Here is a 19,360-nt window from a genome sequence, read left to right as displayed (position 1 = left end):
ACTCTTTCCCTACATCTCACCCTCTCCTCCCCTCTCCCCACTCCAGCATTCTTGCCTGGAAAATCCCATGGACAGAAAAGCCTGGTGGGCTACAGTCCATAGGGTTGCAAAGAGTCAGATATGACTGAAGCGGCTTAGCACAATAAGTAAATTGGCACCCAAGGTACACCAGCCCTTGTGCTAGGCACCCAGGCACAGATAATAAGATGTCTCTGATCTCCAGGAACTTGGATTCTAATGAGAAAGACAGACATTTAAACAAGGAGTAATTATAATATTATCTGAATAATGATGATGGGCATGACACCATCCAGTAGTACTTGGGCCACCTGATGTGAAGAGCCGATTCATTGGAAAAGACCCTGATGGTGGGAAAGACTGAGGACTGGAGGAGAAGGGGATGATAGAGGATGAGATGGTTGGATGGCATCACCAACTCAATGGACATGAGTTTGAGCAAACTCTGGGAGATAGTGAAGTAGAGGGAAGCCTGGCGTGCTGCAGTCCATGACGTTGCAAAGAGTCAGACACGACTGAGCGACTGAACAATAACATGACACCATCTAAGAGGGGAGAAGTAACTCCCAATTTCTCTTGGAAATACCATTTTCTTGAGTTTAATTTCTGAGTAAGTAATACATTATCATTTGAATCTCAAGTACAAAAAGGCATTTGATCAAGTCCCAGGACCAGCCACCCATTTCCTCTTCCCAGCTTCCTGCCACCCCTGCCACCAGACATCAAGAGAGAAAATGATTAACCTCACAACAGAACAGTGACCATCAGTTAAACCTGATCCTGACTCAGGCTAATCAAAGAATTATTTCATTCCCAAATACTCTCTAAGAAGTCATCACTGATTGCCTGCTTGCAACATCTAAAGCAAGATGGAGAAGGAAATGGCAACCCACTCCAGTGTTCTTGCCTGGAGAATCCCAGGGACGGGGAAGCCTGGTGGGCTGCCGTCTATGGGGTCGCACAGAGTTGGACACGACTGAAGTGACTTAGCAGCAGCAACATCTAAAGCAATGATTTTTAGTCTCTATCTTCCTTAATACACCTACAGCATTTCCTACTCGCTACACTTTGTCCTCCTTGAACTCTTCAGGGCACCACATTCAAGCTTCCCTTCCAAGTTATCCAGTCCTTTGCCCCAGTCTCCTTTGGCCCACTCTTTAAGGGTTGGTGTTTCCATGCTCCCAGTCACAAAAACCACAACACTCTCCCTCAAGACTGCTTCATCCCTGTTAGATGAGTCTCAAATCTCACCTCCAGCCTGACCCTTCTCTGGTCGAATGCTCAGGAGTATCCGACTCTTTTGCAACACCATGGAAGTTCCTCTGTGCATGGGATTTCCCAGGCAAGAATCCTGGAGAGGGTAGCTATTTCCTCCCCCAGGGGAATCGTTCTGACCCAGGGATCAAACCTTTGTCTCTTGTATTGGCAGTACCACCAGCACCATCTGGGCCTATGTGTATCTGCCTATTTGACATCTCTCAACAGTTTGTTCACAGATCCTCAAGCCTGAAATATTTAAAACTAACCTCAACTCCTTTGCTCTACATCTCCCTTCCTGCTATATTTTTTATCTCAGTCGGAGACTGACGTCACCATGGCCTCAGGCACCGTATCTGGGTACTCTCTGCCTTTACTCCCGCTTCCTTTGTCTGTCCCCAGTTCCTGAGGAGGCAGTGCGGTCTAATGGTCATACGTAGCAGCACAGTGTGCAATATACACAGCACAGCACTGCAGGCTGATCTGGGTGTCAACTTGAGTTCTAGTCCTTATTGGACTATGGTTTTTGCAAGAAAGACAAAACTGAAGTCCCACTACAATCAGCATGGTCAAAATGAAAAGAATGTGGAATAAAGGGCAGTGCACCTCTAATGGAAATTTCTACAATGATTCATTCATTAGTGTATAGCCTAGGCTACTGTGCCACTGTCAATGCACGAATCATTATATCTATAAATGAAACAAAATTTCTTTTCATATTATCTTTTCATTTTTGATGTCTAGTGTTAGGAATACATATAACAGCTACAGTGTTTTATATCATCTAAGATGGTATTGATGTACTGACAAATGATTCATCTTGTCAATTTATAGTACTGATAAATACAGTACAGTCCTATAAATGTTTCTCTTCATTATGGTTTTCTTAATAACATTTTCTTTTCTCTAGCTTCTTTATTGTAAGAATATAGTAGATAATACAAAACACATTTCAATTGACTGTTTATGTTATTGGTGAGGTTTCTGGTCAATAATAGGCTATTAGCAGTTAAGTTTCGGAGAAGGCTGTGGCACCCCACTCCAGTACTCTTGCCTGGCAAATCACATGGATGGAGGAGCTTGGTGGGCTGCAGTCCATGGGGTCGCTAAGAGTCGGACACGACTGAGCGACTTCACTTTTCACTTTCATGCATTGGAGAAGGAAATGGCAACCCACTCCAGTGTTCTTGCCTGGAGAATCCTAGGGACGGGGGAGCCTGGTGGGCTGCCATCTATGGGGTCGCACAGAGTCGGACACGACTGAAGCGACTTAGCAGCAGCAGCAGCAGCAGCAGTTAAGTTTTAGGGGAGTCAAAAAGTATATTGGGATATATAGGTGTTGGCGCCTCTAACCCCCATGTTGTTCAAGTCAACTTCAATTACCAAAAGCCATATATGTGAAGTTGACAGGGATGAGCCTATGATTATTATGTATTTTTAGGTAAAGATGAGTATAGGAAAAACAAAACATACAGTAGTAACAGGAAGTCATGCCACTTTTAACTTTTTGTAGTCTTTGTGAAGCAAAACTAGAATAACTTTCAAATAATTTTTACACTTCTCTGTAAAAATACAAGTGGTCAGGAAAAGTTTTTGTAAATAACTATTTGAAACTTGCAAATACTGTCTTTACTATTTTGAACATGAATCACCCAGAAAATCAAGCAGCATTCTAATACAGATTCAAGACCACCCAGTTTAATTGCTTCAGATACCTATTAAGCGTGTATGCATGCTCAGTCACTCAGTTGTGTCAGACTCTGCGATCCCACGGGCTGCAGGCTGCCAGACTCCCCTTCTCCATGGAATTTCCCAGGCAAGGATACTGGAGTAGGTTGCCATTTCCTCCTCCAGGGGATCTTCTCAACCCAGGGACTGAACCCATGTCTCCTGCATCTCCTGCATCGGCAGGCAGATTCTTTACCACTGAGCCACCTCAGATACCTATTATTATTTAAGAAATATTAACTCTTTACTAAAATCACCAAAGGATTAAAAATTATTCAAGCATCTCACTCTCATTCATTCCCCCCTGGTGCCTGCTTTTGTCTATTTCAGTCAATGAACAGCAGAATCTGCTGCTAAGGAGGAAATGAAAAATGAAATTCAAATAATCATGGCCTATCTCCTCGTCTCCAAGTCCCCCTTCCCTGCCCCAGCCCCAATTCATGAAAGGAAACAAAACTTTCAGTCTTTGGGGGTGTTATTGCTTGACTAACAATCACTGTAGGGTTTTTCAACAGCATGCTCCGTTGCTGCACTTTAGGTGTATTTCAGAAACCCTTACCTACATGTAAAGTACAACTGCACTGATCACTAATTAGTAAATCTGGGAAAGAGTAGGTAAGACACTAGAATTAGCTAAAGTATATAGAAATGAATTTCAACGTTGTGATACTCAGGTTGGTCCTATCTTGCGTATACAAACAAAATTAGTGTCCAAGTGCAGACACATGTCTAAATACGTTAAACTTCACTCCTCCGATAATTTTAAGAAATGCAAAAGCATCCCAAGTGTGTATGTGTGATACATAGTTGTCCCAATGCCAGAGCTGGAAACTTTCATGATAATCAATGCTATGCTATAAATTACTAAATTATTAAATAATTTTTGTGCTACCAGTGGAAACAAATCGAAGCTGTTTGAGACTGTGAACAAAACTCTATGACATTTGACATTCTGAATTAGGATGTTCTAAGTCTGCTGAGTTTAAAAACAAAAACAAAAACATTCATTAAGATAACTTTGAAGAAACTGAGTTTACTTTCAGGAATCCTCAAAAGTAAAAATATTAGAATCACATGAACCCCACTGTTAAAATTTAGCAGGATTTCATTTTGACATTTGATTGGTCTGTTCACTGTTCAGAAAGTGTGCATGAAGCTGCTTCTCATTTGGGGAGAGAGACTTCAGGAGAGCCTCACAAAAAGTTGCTAGTAAGGTTTTCTTGGAGGCAAGCCTCCTTCCTCACCAGTGAGACAATTATTTGAAACAGTTCCAAATAACCTTACCAGCCCATGCTTCTTTTCAAAACTGTTTTGCATGCACCTTGCCAGTAATTTCCTGTAATACTCCTGGGATGGTCAGTCAAGAGATTTGCAAAGTAGGTATTTTTAAAATTTGCTATAATTGAATTATACCGTAAGAGACTCAACTTGTCTTCATGAGTAATATTAAGATAAATCCCCAGTAATGTCATCCTTAGGTTATTCTCCTCATTCTCTCTTACTTTCTACTGGATATCCTATAGCATCATTAAAAGAAAACCCATGAAGGAAAGATTTAAAAACAGGGCACTGTTTATTGTGCAATTCTCATGGTAAAAAGTATTTTACATACTTTGTGTGCTTTAAAAGGGAATTAACAAAATGATTTAAAATGTATATCTCAGTTTCTTCAAAGTTATCTACATGTGTATAATGGATGAGAAACACTTCCCCTGAAATCTATATTTTTACAATGTATATACCTGTACTGATAATATTGAAACTAGATTCAATGTAGGATCCTAACTGTTCTCAAAGTTGACTTTTACATGGGTCAACAGCAATCCCATTAAGTAGAAAATTAACAGGATTCAATGACATTTCAGGTTTCTTTCCTTAATGACCAATACTGATTGCCTGTCAAAACATCAATGGTGCAGTTGTTAAGTGTTTGCATTGTTCAGTTTTATTTTTCAAAGTTTATCTAAATAGGCCAAGACATTTAAGTACATTCCCCAGTTGAACTGGCCCAATATTAACTTGTAGAGAACACGAGGGTGGAGAAAACAGGATCAGGAATATATGTCTGTACTGATAAAAGATTCAGTCAGGATTCCTTTTGTATGTTAACCTGAAACTCTTACCTACTATTCATGAAATGTCCATAATTCTAAACATGATTTCATATTTTAAACATACAATGATTTGCCTCAGTAGGAAACTAGTCTATGGAGTCTGGAATTTGTTAAATTCACCAGATTTCAGGAAAGCTTCTAGGGCAAAAGGGAAACAGAAAGACTAAAGCATTCTTCTTTGTTTACACATTCAATAAAAATTTATTCATACACTCTTACAAAATGTGTACACAAAACATCCATATAATTACAACTTCACACTCACCAAAGGAACTCCAGGTTGAAGAGCAAGTCATTGTGCAAGCATTAGCTTACTCTTAACTATTTTACAGATGCACCAAAAATGTCTGTGTCATTACCATCACTTAACATGACAGTTTTCATTCCAATCCCAAAGAAAGGCAATGCCAAAGAATGCTGAGACTACCGCACAATTGCCCTCATCTCACACACTAGTAAAGTAATGCTCAAAATTCTCCAACCCAGGCTTCAACAATACATGAACTGTTAACTTGAAGATGTTCAAGCTGGTTTTAGAAAAAGCAGAGGAACCAGAGGTCAAATTGCCAACATCCACTGGATCATGGAAAAAGCAAGAGAGTTCCAGAAAAACATCTATTTCTGCTTTATTGACTACGCCAAAGCCTTTGACTGTGTGGATCACAATAAACTATGCAAAATTCTGAAAGAGATGGGAATACCAGACCACCTGACCTGCCTCTTGAGAAACCTATATGCAGGTCAGGAAGCAACAGTTAGAACTGGACATGGAACAACAGACTGGTTGCAAAGAGGAAAAGGAGTACGTCAAGGCTGGATATTGTCACCCTGCTTATTTAACTTCTATGCAGAGGACATCATGAGAAACACTGGGCTGGAAGAAGCACAAGCTGGAATCAAGATTGCCGGGAGAAATATCAGTAACCTCAGATATGCAGATGACACCACCCTTATGGCAGAAAGTGAAGAGGAACTAAAAAGCCTCTTGATGAAAGTGAAAGAGGAGACTGAAAAAGTTGGCTTAAAGCTCAACATTCAGAAAACAAAGATCATGGCATCTGGTCCCATCACTTGATGGGAAATAGATGAGGAAACAGTGGAAACAGTGTCAGACTTTTGGGGGGGGGGCTCCAAAATCACTGCAGATGGTGACTGCAGCCATGAAATTAAAAGACGCTTACTCCTTGGAAGAAAAGTTATGACCAACCTAGATAGCATATTCAAAAGCAGAGACGTTACTTTGCCAACAAAGGTCCGTCTAGTCAAGGCTATGGTTTTTCCTGTGGTCATGTATGGATGTGAGAGTTGGACTGTGAAGAAAGCTGAGCCCTGAAGAATTGATGCTTTTGAACTGTGGTGTTGGAGAAGACTCTTGAGAGTCCCTTGGACTGCAAGGAGATCCAACCAGTCCATCCTAAAGGAGATGAGTCCTGGGTGTTCTTTGGAAGGACTGATGCTAAAGCTGAAACTCCAATACTTTGGCCACCTCATGCAAAGAGTTGACTCACTGGAGAAAACGCTGATGCTGGGAGGATTGGGGGCAGGAGGAGAAGGATGACAGAGGATAAGATGGCTGGATGGCATCACCGACTCGATGGATATGAGTTTGGGTGAACTCTGGGAGTTGGTGATGGACAGGGAGGCCTGGTGTGCTGCGATTCGTGGGGTTGCAAAGAGTCCGACACGACTGAGCAACTGAACTGAACATGACAGTGGTCTCAATGTTTACTTATCCAGGATCAAACCCATTGAAATATGTTCTCAAAAACTATGTCTGGATCACCAAGTAGCTCTTTAGACATCAGTATTTTTACTGCTGCTGCTGCTAAGTCGCTTCAGTCGTGTCCGACTCTGTGCGACCCCATAGACAGCAGCCCATCAGGCTCCCCCATCCCTGAGATTTTCCAGGCAAGAGAATCCAACCACTGGAGTGCGTTGCCATTTCCTTCTCCAATGCATGAAAGTGAAAAGTGAAAGTGAAGTCGTTCAGTCATGTCCGACTCTTAGCGACCCCGTGGACTGCAGCCCACCAGGCTCCTCCGTCCATGGGATTTTCCAGGCAAGAGTACTGGAGTGGGGTGCCATTGCCTTCTCCGAGTTTTTTTTTTTTTTTTTAACTACTTCTTATAAAAAGGCCAAAACACATTGTTTGCAGATTGCCTTTCTTTAGTGGAAAGCTGAGCACTGAAGAACTGACGCTTTTGAAATGTGGTGTTGGAGAAGACTCTTCAGAGTCCCTTGCAAGGAGATCCAACCAGTCCATCCTAAAGAAAATCAACCCTGAATATTCATTGGAAGGACTGAAGCTGAAACTGAAACTACAATACTTTGACCACCTGATGCGAAGAACTGACTCACTGGAAAAGACCCTAATGCTGGGGAAGATTGAACGCGGGAGGACAAGGGGACGACAGATGGTTGGATGGCATCACCGACTCAATGGACATGAGTTTGAGTAGGCTCCAGGAGTTGGTGATGGACAGCGAAGCTTGGCGTGCTGCAGTCCATGGGGTTGCAAAGAGTCGGACACGACTGAGCGACTGAACTGAAGTGAACTGAGTGGGGAAAAGTTCCTTTTAAGTTCAAAGATTCAAAGACTGTGACTTATGAGGGGAAAGCAGCTTGTTATTTAAAAGTAGCATGGCGACTAGGCCAAAGATGTGGTACCCCCAGGGGAACAACCAGAGAACACGACCTTCCTGTCTTCTAACACAGTCTTCACCTTGGACCTCCAGCCTTGCGCATCTCGGTTTGTGTTTATTTCCAGGGAGGGTGGCTGCACTCCCAGGAGCCCGGCGAATGAGGCGGGGAAGCCAGAGGTGTTCGGAAGCCGCTTGGTGAGCCGCTCGGTTACGGGGCCTCCGTTGTGGGCCGGGCAGCATCGCTCATCCCGGGCCGGCCGGCTGCCGCTGCCCGAGCCGCGCAGGGAGGGAAGCGGCTTACACTAGGGATCCGGGTCCGGCGGAGGGAGCAGTGAAGACGTCCGAGGACGCTCGTCCCTCTGAGTCCGCGGTCTGGACCGCGGTCGCCTGGCTGGCTGGTCCCGGCGCCAGCGGGGCAGGGGAAGGAAGGTGGCGCGCCTTCCAGAAGCACCGCTCGGTCTGTCGAGGGTTGCGAGGATCGGGGACGGCGGCTCCGGAGAGCGAGCGAAGCCGACCGACCCGCGTCGCCCGCCGGCCCTCGCCTCCCAGGAGCCGGAGCGGCGGCCCCTCAGAAAAAGCCCTCGAGGTGCGCTGGGCAAACGGCCCCCGGCTACCCGCTCTGCCCCGCCCCCAGCTCCGGCGCCGCCGCCTCAGGCCCCGCGGGTCCCGCCGGCCGGCGCGCCACTTACCCGCAGCGAAGCGATTTACGTAGCGGACCTCGTCACTGCTTACGGACGCGAGGAGGTGGGACGACGAGCCCCACCGGGACCGCCGCCGGCCCACGTTGCCCCACGTCAGTGCTGATGCGGCCGCGGCCTCCCAGCCGAGCGCGATCCAACGCGGCGTCGCAGCCGCCCGCCCGCTCGCGGCCTGGAGTCCGCGCGTCCACCCGCCCGCCCCGCTCCGCGCCTGTCCCTGCCCAGTGGACGCCGAGGAAATCCACGCTCGAACCCCGCCCCCTGCCGGCCGCCGGTGGGAGTGCGGCGCAGACAATCCAACAATTGAATGGAACGAGGCAGGGGGGGGAGGGGGATGAGGGGCGGGGCCTGAGGGCGGGCTGGAAGGAGGGGTCTGAGGTGGGGAGGAGGGGCCAGGGGCGGGGCCTGGAGAAGGAAGTAGACTGGGCGGGGAAGAGGACCGCGTTGCAGACGGGTTCTGAAGCGGTGCGGAAGAAACCAGAAGTGGCCTTGTGGCATCTGCTCTAGGAAGTCAATCCTTAGAAAACTGCTAACCCAGGCCGTCCCGTTGTGTGTGCCGAAGTGGCTTCCCTTTGGATTTCCCCCGCTGCCAGGCAAGGCCCGGGAGCGCATCCTACCGACACCACCCCGCCGCCGCCGGCCACGAGCCCCGGAGACCCCGCCTGCCGCCGATCCTCGGCGACCTTGCCAGGGTACCGGGGTCCCCATTTGGTGATTTCACGGAGGACAGGAAGGCTTTTTGGTAACAAACAAAACCCTCGCCTGGAAGAGGGGAGAGTTTCGTTTTCGTCTAGCTGGAAACCCGGGGTTTTCTAGTAATAGGGGCGGTCCCGGCCGATAAAACGGTCACCTGGTGTGTACCAGGAACCCTGTTATAACGGTGACTCAACGTCCGACCTTAGGTTCTCAGTAGTGGGTCACACCGAAAACTGCCGTCAGGGACACTATTTGAAAAGTTGCTGAGTAAAGAAAATAAGAGCATAAGTCACGTAGTGCAGGTGGAGAAGGGCAGCTTTGAGAAATAGTAGCATCCCAGTGCGGTTCTCCCAGAAGGGGAGAATCCTGAACTGTTAAGTGCTAGATTGTTGCCATTCCGACGTACTGTCAGCAGTAAATGCTTGCTAGCAGAGATGAGAGGGTAATAACCTGGTCGGTTCACGTCCTCCTTTCCACATTAGCAGAGCTTTGAAATTCTTCCGGGACAATAGTCGATGCCTGTCTCCTCCTCCTGTTAAAAATGAGGGACATTACAAAGCTAATAAAAAAGTTAACCAAATCCTTTTTCTGTGTGTGCTGAGGTAAGGCTGGCACAGGATATTTATTCATAAGTAATCAATGAAGCTTATTTTAGTTCAGAAAAAAAGAGAGAGCGAGAGAGCCATTAGAAGGAATGAGAAGGAAAGAAAGACCAGAATGCTAAACCTGAAAAGTCATAACCTTTGTTTTGGTCAAGGTTGACCATGTGCTGGAAGAGTAGATTTTTAGCTTCCAGTGATTTATGGGGAATTGTGATCACTCTCCTTCCCAAAACATTGTTTCTCCACCTACTTGTTTATCACTAAATTTTTTTAAACAAAGTGTACATTCTTTGTAGATAGAATCCATCAGACAGAGGACTTCAAATGCAAATATGAGTCAGAGGGGGCCGAAAAGAATTTGCAGCCCGTGCCAGTGACAACTCAAGACAGAGAGCCTGTATCCCTGTTGTTGTTCATTTGCTAAGTCGTGACCAACTCTTTGGGATCTCGTGGACTCTGCAACTGTGGCACTTCAGGCTCTTCTGTCTTCCACTATCTCCCGGAATTTGCTCAAATTCATGTCCATTAAGTAGATAATGCTATCCAGCCATCTAATCCTCTGCTGCTCCTTTCTCCTTTTGCCTTCAGTCTTTCCCGGCATCAGGGTCTTTTCCAGTGAGTTGGCTCTTTGAATCAAGTGGCCAAAGTATGGGAGTTTCAGCTTCTTCAGCCTCAGTCCTTCCAGTGAATATTCAGCGTTGATTTCCTTTGGGATTGACTGGTTTGATCTCCTTCCAGTCCAGAGGACTCCAGCACCTCAGTCCGAAAGCATCTATTCTTGTATCCTTAGGAGCTTTCACAAGCACCACTTAACCATGCCCAAATAGATCCAAGTGACCCAATCCTGCCTTCTGGCTTTTTGTAATTGATCACTTTCCTGACTCTTCTCAGCCCCATTCAGCCCCTCCCTGTTCTTCCATTCTCCTTTAAAACACTCCATTGCCTTTCTAAAGTTGATGTTGAATTCAGTTCATGCTAGACTCTTTTTCTCTATTGCTATAGTAGATAGGGGGCTTCCCTGGTGGCTGAGTGGTAAAGAATCTGCCTGCCAATGTTGGAGACGTAAGAGACACAGTTTCGATCCCTGGATCAGGAAGATCCCCTGGAGGAGAACATGGCAACCCACTCCAGTATTCTTGCCTGGAGAATCCCACGAACACAGGAGCCTGGCAGGCTACAGTCAATAGAGTCGCAATGCGTTGGGCACAACTGAAGCAACTTAGCACACAGGTGCATAGTAGATAGGTGATTAAAACCACTTTCACTAGTGTTAGCTTTATCTGACAAGTCACAGGAAGCCATTAAATCATTAAATATCCAATATCCTTGCAGTCAAGGATGCAAGGATATTTCCCACCCATGAAGGCAGAAAACGGTGATTGCCCTTCCTTTCCTTCTCTGACTTTCTTCATTAGAGAGATTTTTTTTATACCTGCCACACTCCCTTTCCCAACAGTTAGGTCCACCGTGGGTACAGTGTTCTCCCTCTGTCATGCTGTGCTTTCCTCATAAATCCCACATGTATGTCATACACCCCTACATCTCTGCCTTCCTCTTGCACCCCACACCTATGGCTTCCTGTTATTCCTCCTACCCCCACATCTTTGCCCATACTCTCTTTAGTTTCTCCTTTTTTCCTTTTTGACTACCATTTAGTTGCCACAGGAGAAAATCAAAAGCACCTTTTTTTCCTTACTTTCTCTGATTCTATTTCATTTAGAAAGCCAGAACACATAATCATGTTCATTATGGATTTTTGCATTAAATATTCTTTTTAAGTATTACATTCGAATGTCATTTATTTTGATTACTGAGTTCTTGTGCCATCATAAATTCTGTGCCCAAGATGGGTGGCTCTCTCCTATCATGGTAACCCAGGCTTGATCTGTGACTTATATTCAAATTTTATCAATTTTCCCAGTGTTATTCTCAGTAACTGTCTTCTCCCATCCATGATCCCATTGGAGTCATGCATTGCACTTACCTGTTTATATCTCTCTATTCTGGAACTATTCTTCAACCTTTTTTTTCCCCTTAACCTTGATATTTTAAATAGAATAGTCCAGTTATTTTCTAAAAGGGCAATTAAAAAAAAACTATTTATGGAGAACAGACTTCAAGGAGAACAGTCAATAGAAATTACCTTATAGGTTAAGTAGGCTTCATGGTACTATTGTTTCTACTACTTTGGGCATGGGAAAGTATTTTTCCTTCTAAACAATTTCTCATCAAACTTTTAGAATATAATTCATCTATAAATTTGATGTTATGTTCAAATTCAGAAATTAATGAATTGGTGATAAAATGTCCCTAACTGACTCTTGACTGATGATAATCAAGATAGGATGGATTTTTTTTCATGCTCTTAATTCCTGGAACAGGCCACTACAGGCCCTTTGCACATGCCCATTCCCTCTGACTGTTAGCTTTTCCCTTTTCTCTTTTCCTGGTTAATGTCTATTCATCCTTCAGAGCTTAGCTCACTGTGTCTTGTTCAATGAAGCTTCCCTTTACTTGGCAGACTGAATTCAGCCCCTTTAACCATTTATGTATCCTCATTTTATCCTCTAATATCCTCTAATATCATTTTATTAGATTTATCTTTTGTAGCACTTATCATAAGTTTAATTAAGTAATTATGTCATCATGTATTTAAAGCCCATCTCCCTTGCCAGAATGTAAACTCCATGATGACATCTGTCTTATCCAATGCAGTTTGCCTGATAACTTCTGAGTTATTCCTTAATTCAATAATAGGGAGAAACTATGACATTATGGGTAACATCAATACAGTTGCATCCTCGTATTAGGCTCTTACATAGCTGTTCACCTGCTTTTGTTCTACTTATCCAGTTCAGGGCCATGTGCTAGAGATGATTAATAACTGTTTTCTAAAAAGATGAGGAATAAGATTATGTTATCAAATGAACCATGTGAAAAATGAACTTGAAAGATTAGCCAGTGCCTCTCTGTAAAACACAAGGGAAATGATACCCATATTATTTTGCATATAAAATGCCTTATTTTAAAAAACATATCTATTTAATTGACTGAGTTGGCTCTTAGTTGTGGCACGGGGAAATTTTGGTTTCCCTCAGGGCTCTCTGGCTCAGTAGTTATGGCATGCAGCTTTAGTTACTCTGAGGCATGTGGAATCTTAGTTCCCCAACTAGGGATGGTTGGAAGGCATATTCTTAACCACTGGACCACCAGGGAAGTCTCTAAAATGCCTTATATATATATATGCATTCTCCATCAATAATAAGTATTTTAACTAGAATTTAAAATTTAAAAATGTAAGGCCATGACAAACCTAGACAGTTTATTAAAATACAGAGACATTACTTTGCTGACAAATGTCTGTATAGATCGGAGAAGGCGATGGCACCCCACTCCAGTACTCTTCCCTTGAAAATCCCATGGACGGAGAAGCCTGGTAGGCTGCAGTCCATGGAGTCTCGAAGAGTCGGACATGACTGAGCAACTTCCCTTTCACTTTTCACTTTCATGCACTGGAGAAGGAAATGGCAACCCACTCCAGTATTCTTGCCTGGAGAATCCCAGGGACGGGGGAGCCTGGTGGGCTGCCGACTATGGGGTCGCACAGAGTCGGACACGACTGAAGTGACTTAGCAGCAGCAGCAGCAGCAGCAGTCTGTATAGGCAAAGCTATGGTTTTCTGGTATTCATGTATGGATGTGAAAGTTGGACCATAAAGAAGGCTGAGCACCAGAGAATTGATGTTTTTGAATTGTTATACTGGAGAAGACTCTTGAGGGTCCCTTGGACTGCAAGGAGATCAGACCAGTCAATTTTAAAGGAAATCAATCCTGACTATTCATTGGAAGGACTGATGCTGAAGCTGAAGCTCTAATACTTTGGCCACCTGATGCAAAGAGCCAACTCATTAGAAAAGACCCTGATGTTGGGAAGGATTGAGGGCAGGAAGAGAAGAGGAGACAGAGAATGAGATGGTTGGGTGGCATCACTGATTCAGTGGACATAAATTTGAGCAAACTCCGGGAGATAGTGAGGGATAGGGAAGCCTGCTGTGCTGCAGTCCATGGGGTCACAGAGGTAGGACACGACTTAGCAACTAAACAACAACAACTAGAATTTACCAGGTCCTCGCTGCTACTGACAAGTACTAAGTTGTGTCTGACACTTTTGCACCCCATGTACTACAACCTGCCAGGCTCCTCTGTCCATGGGATTTTTCCAGGCACGCAAGCATACTGGAGTGGGTTGCCATTTCCTTCTCTAGGAGATCTTCCTGACCCAGGAATCAAACCCAGGTCTCTTGGTCTGCTGCATTGGCAGGCAGATTCTTTACGACTAATGCCACCTGGGAAGCCCTTGATCTTCATAAACTGACAGCCTCTTATTTTGTAGGTTATAGTGCCATCATGTGGATACTTGATTTTCCTAAGATAAAATGTAACATTTTTGTCATAGAGACTAGAACACTATGACTGAAAACCCGGCCATCCCACACCCAGGCACTACTTATAATCCATACTAGTTACCATGTCTGGCTGAGTGAAGGTTCATTTGGGGACTTCTGAATCTTCATTGTAAGCATGCAGAATTTGGAAACATTCATTTAAATGATAAAAGAAACCTTACAAAATACAATAGCTTGAAGATGCCCGCAATCCCTATGATCATCAGGTTATTTTGTGTGTCTAAGAATCCACCTGCCAATGCAGGAGACGTGGGTTCGATCTCTGATCCAGGAGGATCCCACATGCCTCAGAGCAGCTGGGCTCGGGAGCCACAACTACTGAACCTGTGATCTAGAGCCTGGGAGCTGCAAGTACAGAAGCCTACAAAGCCTAGACCCTGTGCTCCACAGCAAGTGAAGCCACCGTAGTGAGAAGCCGGCACACTACAACTAGCGATAGCCCCCACTCACCGCAACTAGAGGAGAGCCCTCACAGCAGTGAAGACATAGCACAGCCATAACTAAATAAACTTTAAAAATTAAAAAAAACAATAAAGCATACAGATGATTAGCTAGATGAAGAGCCACATAGGTCTGGAAGGGTTCCAGTGCACGAGCTTCTTCTGTCCCTTGGAGTTGGGGTATGCCAGAATGAAGCAGGGCAAAGGCTAATAGAGTTTTGCCAAGAGAACTCACTGGTCATAGCAAACACCCTCTTCCAACAACACAAGAGAAGGCTCTACACATGGACATCACCAGATAGCCAACACCGAAATCAGATTTATTATATTCTTTGCAGCCAAAGATGGAGAAGCTCTAGACAGGTCAGCAAAAACAAGACCGGGAGCTGGCTGTGGCTCAGATCATGAACTTCTTATTGCCAAATTCAGACTTAAATTGAAGAAAGTGGGGAAAACCACTAGACCATTCAGGTATAACTGAAATCAAATCCCTTATGATTATACAGTGGAAGTGAGAAATAGATTTAAGGGACTAGATCTGATAGAATGCCTGAAGAACTATGGATGGAGGTTCGTGACATTGTACAGGAAACAGGGATCAAGACCATCTGCAAGAAAAAAAAAAATGCAAAAAGGCAAAACGCCTAAGGAGGCCTTACAAATAGCTGTGAAAAAAAGAGAAATGAAGAGCAAAAGAGAAAAGGAAAGATATACCCATTTGAATACAGAGTTCCAAAGAATAGCAAGGAAAGATAAAGCCTTCCTCAGTGATCAATGCAAAGAAATAGAGGAAAACAATAGAGTGGGAAAGACTAGTGATCTCTTCAAGAAAATTTAGAGATACCAAGGGAACATTTCATGCAAAGATGGGCTCGATAAAGGACAGAAATGGTATGGATCTAACAGAAGCAGAAGATATTAAGAAGAGGTGGCAAGAATACACAGAAGAACTGTACAAAAAAGATCTTTACAACCCAGATAATCACGATGGTTTGTGTGATCAATCACCTAGAGCCAGACACCCTGGAATGTGAAGTCAATTGGGCCTTAGGAAGCATTACTACGAAGAAAGCTAGTGGAGGTGATGGAATTCCAGTTGAGCTATTTCAAATCCTGAAAGAGGATGCTGTGAAAGTGCTACACTCAATATGCCAGCAAATTTGGAAAACTCAGCCGTGGCCACGAGACTGGAAAAGGTCAGTTTTCATTCCAATCCCAAAAAAAGACAATTCCAAAGAATGCTCAAACTACTGCACAATTGCAGTCATCTCACACACTAGTAAAGTAATGCTCAAAATTCTCCAAGCCAGGCTTCAGTAATACGTGAACCGTGAACTTGAAGATGTTCAAGCTGGATTTAGAAAAAGCAGAGGAACCAGAGATCAAATTGCCAACATCCGCTGGATCATGGAAAAAGCAAGAGAGTTCCAGAAAAACATCTATTTCTGCTTTATTGACTATGCCAAACCTTTGACTGTGTGGATCACAATAAACTGAAAAATTCTGAAAGAGATGGGAATACCAGACCACCTGACCTGCCTCTTGAGAAACCTATATGCAGGTCAGGAAGCAACAGTTAGAACTGGACATGGAACAACAGACTGGTTGCAAAGAGGAAAAGGAGTACGTCAAGGCTGGATATCGTCACCCTGCTTATTTAACTTCTATGCAGAGGACATCATGAGGAACGCTGGGCTGGAAGAAGCACAAGCTGGAATCAAGATTGCTGGGAAAGATATCAATAGCCTCAGATATGCAGATGACACCACCCTTATGGCAGAAAGCGAAGAACTAAAGAGCCTTTTGATGAAAGAGGAGAGTGAAAAAGTTGGCTTAAAGCTCAACATTCAGAAAACGAAGATCATGGCATCTGGTCCCATCACTTCATGAGAAATAGATGGGGAAACAGTGGACACAGTGTCAGACTTTATTTTGGGGGGCTCCAAAATCACTGCAGATGGTGATTACAGCCATGAAATTAAAAGTTGCCTACTCCTTGGAAGGAAAGTTATGACCAACCTAGATAGCATATTAGAAAGCAGAGAAATTACTTTGTCAACAAAGGTCCGTCTAGTCACGGCTATGGTTTTTCCAGTAGTCATGTATGGATGTGAGAGTTGGACTATAAAGAAAGCTGAGCGCTGAAGAATTGATGCTTTTGAGCTGTGGTGTTGGAGAAGACTCTTGAGAGTCCTTTGGACTGCAAGGAGATCCAACCAGTCCATTCTAAAGGAGATCAGTCCTGGGTGTTCATTGGAAGGACTGATATTGAAGCTGAAACTTCAGTATTTTGGCCACCTCATGCGAAGAGCTGACTCATTTGAAAAGACCCTGATACTGGGAAAGATTGAGGGCAGGAGAAGGGGACGACAGAGGATGAGATGGCTGGATGGCATCAGTGACTCAATGGACATGAGTTTGAGTACACTCCGGGAATTGGTGATGGACAGGGAAGCCTGGTGTGCTTCAGTTCATGGGGTTGCAAAGAGTCAGATACGACTGGGCAACTGAACTGAACCACCCCACCAGGCCCAACCTGGTGTTTACCAACCTGGAAACTCTCAGAATCTCACAGTTTAAAGGTTTTTATGGAGACTGCATCATGCAGGTGAACGCCAGCTCCCTTCCCTCACTGTAAGCTTAAAGTTCCAAGCTTCAAATCCTGGCTTGGTCTTCCTGGAGACCAGCCTCCATCCTGAAGCTATCCAGAGGCCACCAAAGATGCTTCTGTCACTCAGGAAATTCCAAGGGACCCATGAACTTTGTGTCAGGAACCAAGGGCAGTGACCAAATGTATATTTCTTCCGTTTTTTTTTTTTTTCTTTTTTGACTGTGCCATGCAGCATGAAGTATCTTAGTTTCCCAACTAGGGATGGAACCTATGCCCCTTCCAGTGGAAGCATGGAGTCTTAACCACTGGATTGCCAAGGAAGTCCCTGAATACACATTTCTTATTATGTCACAATTAGCCATTCAGCAGTTGTGCAGAGGTATCTCATCATTTTAATTTGCAACTTCTCTAGTGACTAAGGATGTTAAGTTGAGTAACTTTTCATGTGCTCATTTTCCCTCTCTATATCATAGGTGAAGGGCCTTTGTTTATTTAAAAAAATTTTGTATAACATTGGTCTATGAGAATTACTTACACATTCCAATAAAAGTCCTTATTATGTACATGCTTTGCAAGTATTTCCTCCCTGTCTCAGCTTGTCTCTCTACATTCCTAATAATGGACTTTGAAGAGAAATTTTAAACTTTGATGAAGAAATCCAGTCAATTAATTTGTTATTTTTTAAATCAAGCCTTCAGTGTCATACCTAGGAAATCTTTGTCTCGTGGGTTTTTTTCCAGAAGAATAATAATTTCAGATTTTACCGACCCGGCTGTTAAAATTTTATTTATGGTTAGGAGACTGTGAAAAAGAAATCAAGGTCCAAAGTATTTTTTTGCCATGTTCTAGGTATTCTTGCCTCAAAAATCCCATGGACAGAGGAGCCTGGTCAGTTACTATCTACCCTTTTTAATGTAAATGGACTCACCTCAACCTGGCTCAGGAGAGCAATAGAGTCTAAGGAAAAGAATCTTCTTTATCTCAGCACACTCAGCCTTATTGCTCAGACCAAAAATCTGATAATAATCTCTGAATATTTTCTTTCTCTCACTTAGAAATGGCAAACTTGGGAATTTCCTGGTATCTATGGATAAGACTCTGCACTTCCACTACGGGTGGGGGAGGGTGCCTGGGTTTGACCTTAGTCTGGGAACTGCAAGCTGTGGTCAAAAAAAAAAAAAGTGGCAAATCCATTCATGCTACCTCTAAAATAATTCCCTAATCCATCCACTTCTATCTTCTATACTCAAAACCCTAATCCAAAACACTAGTATCTTCTGCTGAAATGCTGCAGTAATATCCTAACTGGTCTCTATTTCCATTCTTCACCATGTTACAGAACGAACTGGGTCTCCCCACTCAAATTTCCTATGTCCTCATAACATCTGAATGTAATCCTATTTGGAGCTAAGGTCTTCAAAGAGGTGATTAAGTTAAAATGAGGCCATTAGCGTGGGGACCTAATCCCATATGACTGGTGTTCTCATAAGAAGAGAAAGAGATCTCAGCAGTGTGCGCACAGAGGGGTGGACATGTGGAGAGAAAGGAAGTCATCTGCAAGTCAAAGAGAGGGCCCTGGGACAGTTCCTCCTCTTATGGCCCTCAGAGGAAACCAACCCCCTGGCTCCTTGATCTTGGACTTCCGGCCTCTGAAACTGTGAGGAAACAAACTTCTGTTGTTTAAGGGAACCCAGCGCATTGTGTTTTTGTTGTGGCGGCCCTAGAAAACCAATACATCCTCCTATGCTGCTGCTAAGTCGCTTCAGTCATGTCCAACTCTGTGCGACCCCATAGACGGCAGCCCACCAGGCTCCCCCGCCCCTGGGATTCTCCAGGCAAGAACACTGGAGTGGGTCGCCATTTCTTTCTCCAGTGCATGAAAGTGAAAAGTGAAAGGGAAGTCGCTCAGTCGTGTCCGACTCTGTGCCACCCCATGGACTGTAGCCCACCAGGCTCCTCCATCCATGGGATTTTCAAGGCAAGAGTACTGGAGTGGGGTGCCATTGCCTTCTCCGATAGCCCACGAATTTTCATTTGCTTATTGTTACCTATGTGTGTGTGTGCTAAGTCGCTTCACTGTGTCTGTCTC

The 19,360-nt window shown here is 44.2% G+C and overlaps 1 protein-coding gene across 10 annotated transcripts in view; it reads right to left on the bottom strand.

Annotated features, from left to right (window-relative positions):
- Window positions 1–8,540, bottom strand: part of CREM (cAMP responsive element modulator) — a 67,599-nt gene extending 59,059 nt beyond the window's left edge. For 6 of the 10 annotated variants that reach the window (XM_027560044.1, XM_027560051.1, XM_027560052.1 and 3 more), the window contains exon 1: window positions 8,449–8,535. Coding sequence is in view for 1 of the 10 variants with exons in the window: in XM_027560048.1 (XP_027415849.1) it covers window positions 7,840–7,862 (23 nt within the window). In the remaining 9 variants the exon portion in view is untranslated. Of the gene's footprint in view, window positions 1–7,839; window positions 8,351–8,448 lie in introns of those variants that run through there. The other 4 variants (XM_027560047.1, XM_027560056.1, XM_027560046.1 and 1 more) reach the window with 4 other exon arrangements.
- Between the last annotated feature and the right edge of the window lie 10,820 nt (window positions 8,541–19,360).

Source organism: Bos indicus x Bos taurus, chromosome 13 (genome assembly GCF_003369695.1).
Source record: "Bos indicus x Bos taurus breed Angus x Brahman F1 hybrid chromosome 13, Bos_hybrid_MaternalHap_v2.0, whole genome shotgun sequence".
NCBI lineage: Eukaryota > Metazoa > Chordata > Mammalia > Artiodactyla > Bovidae > Bos > Bos indicus x Bos taurus.
Note: the sequence above shows the minus strand (reverse complement) of the source record. Positions and strands in the feature narration are given on the sequence as shown.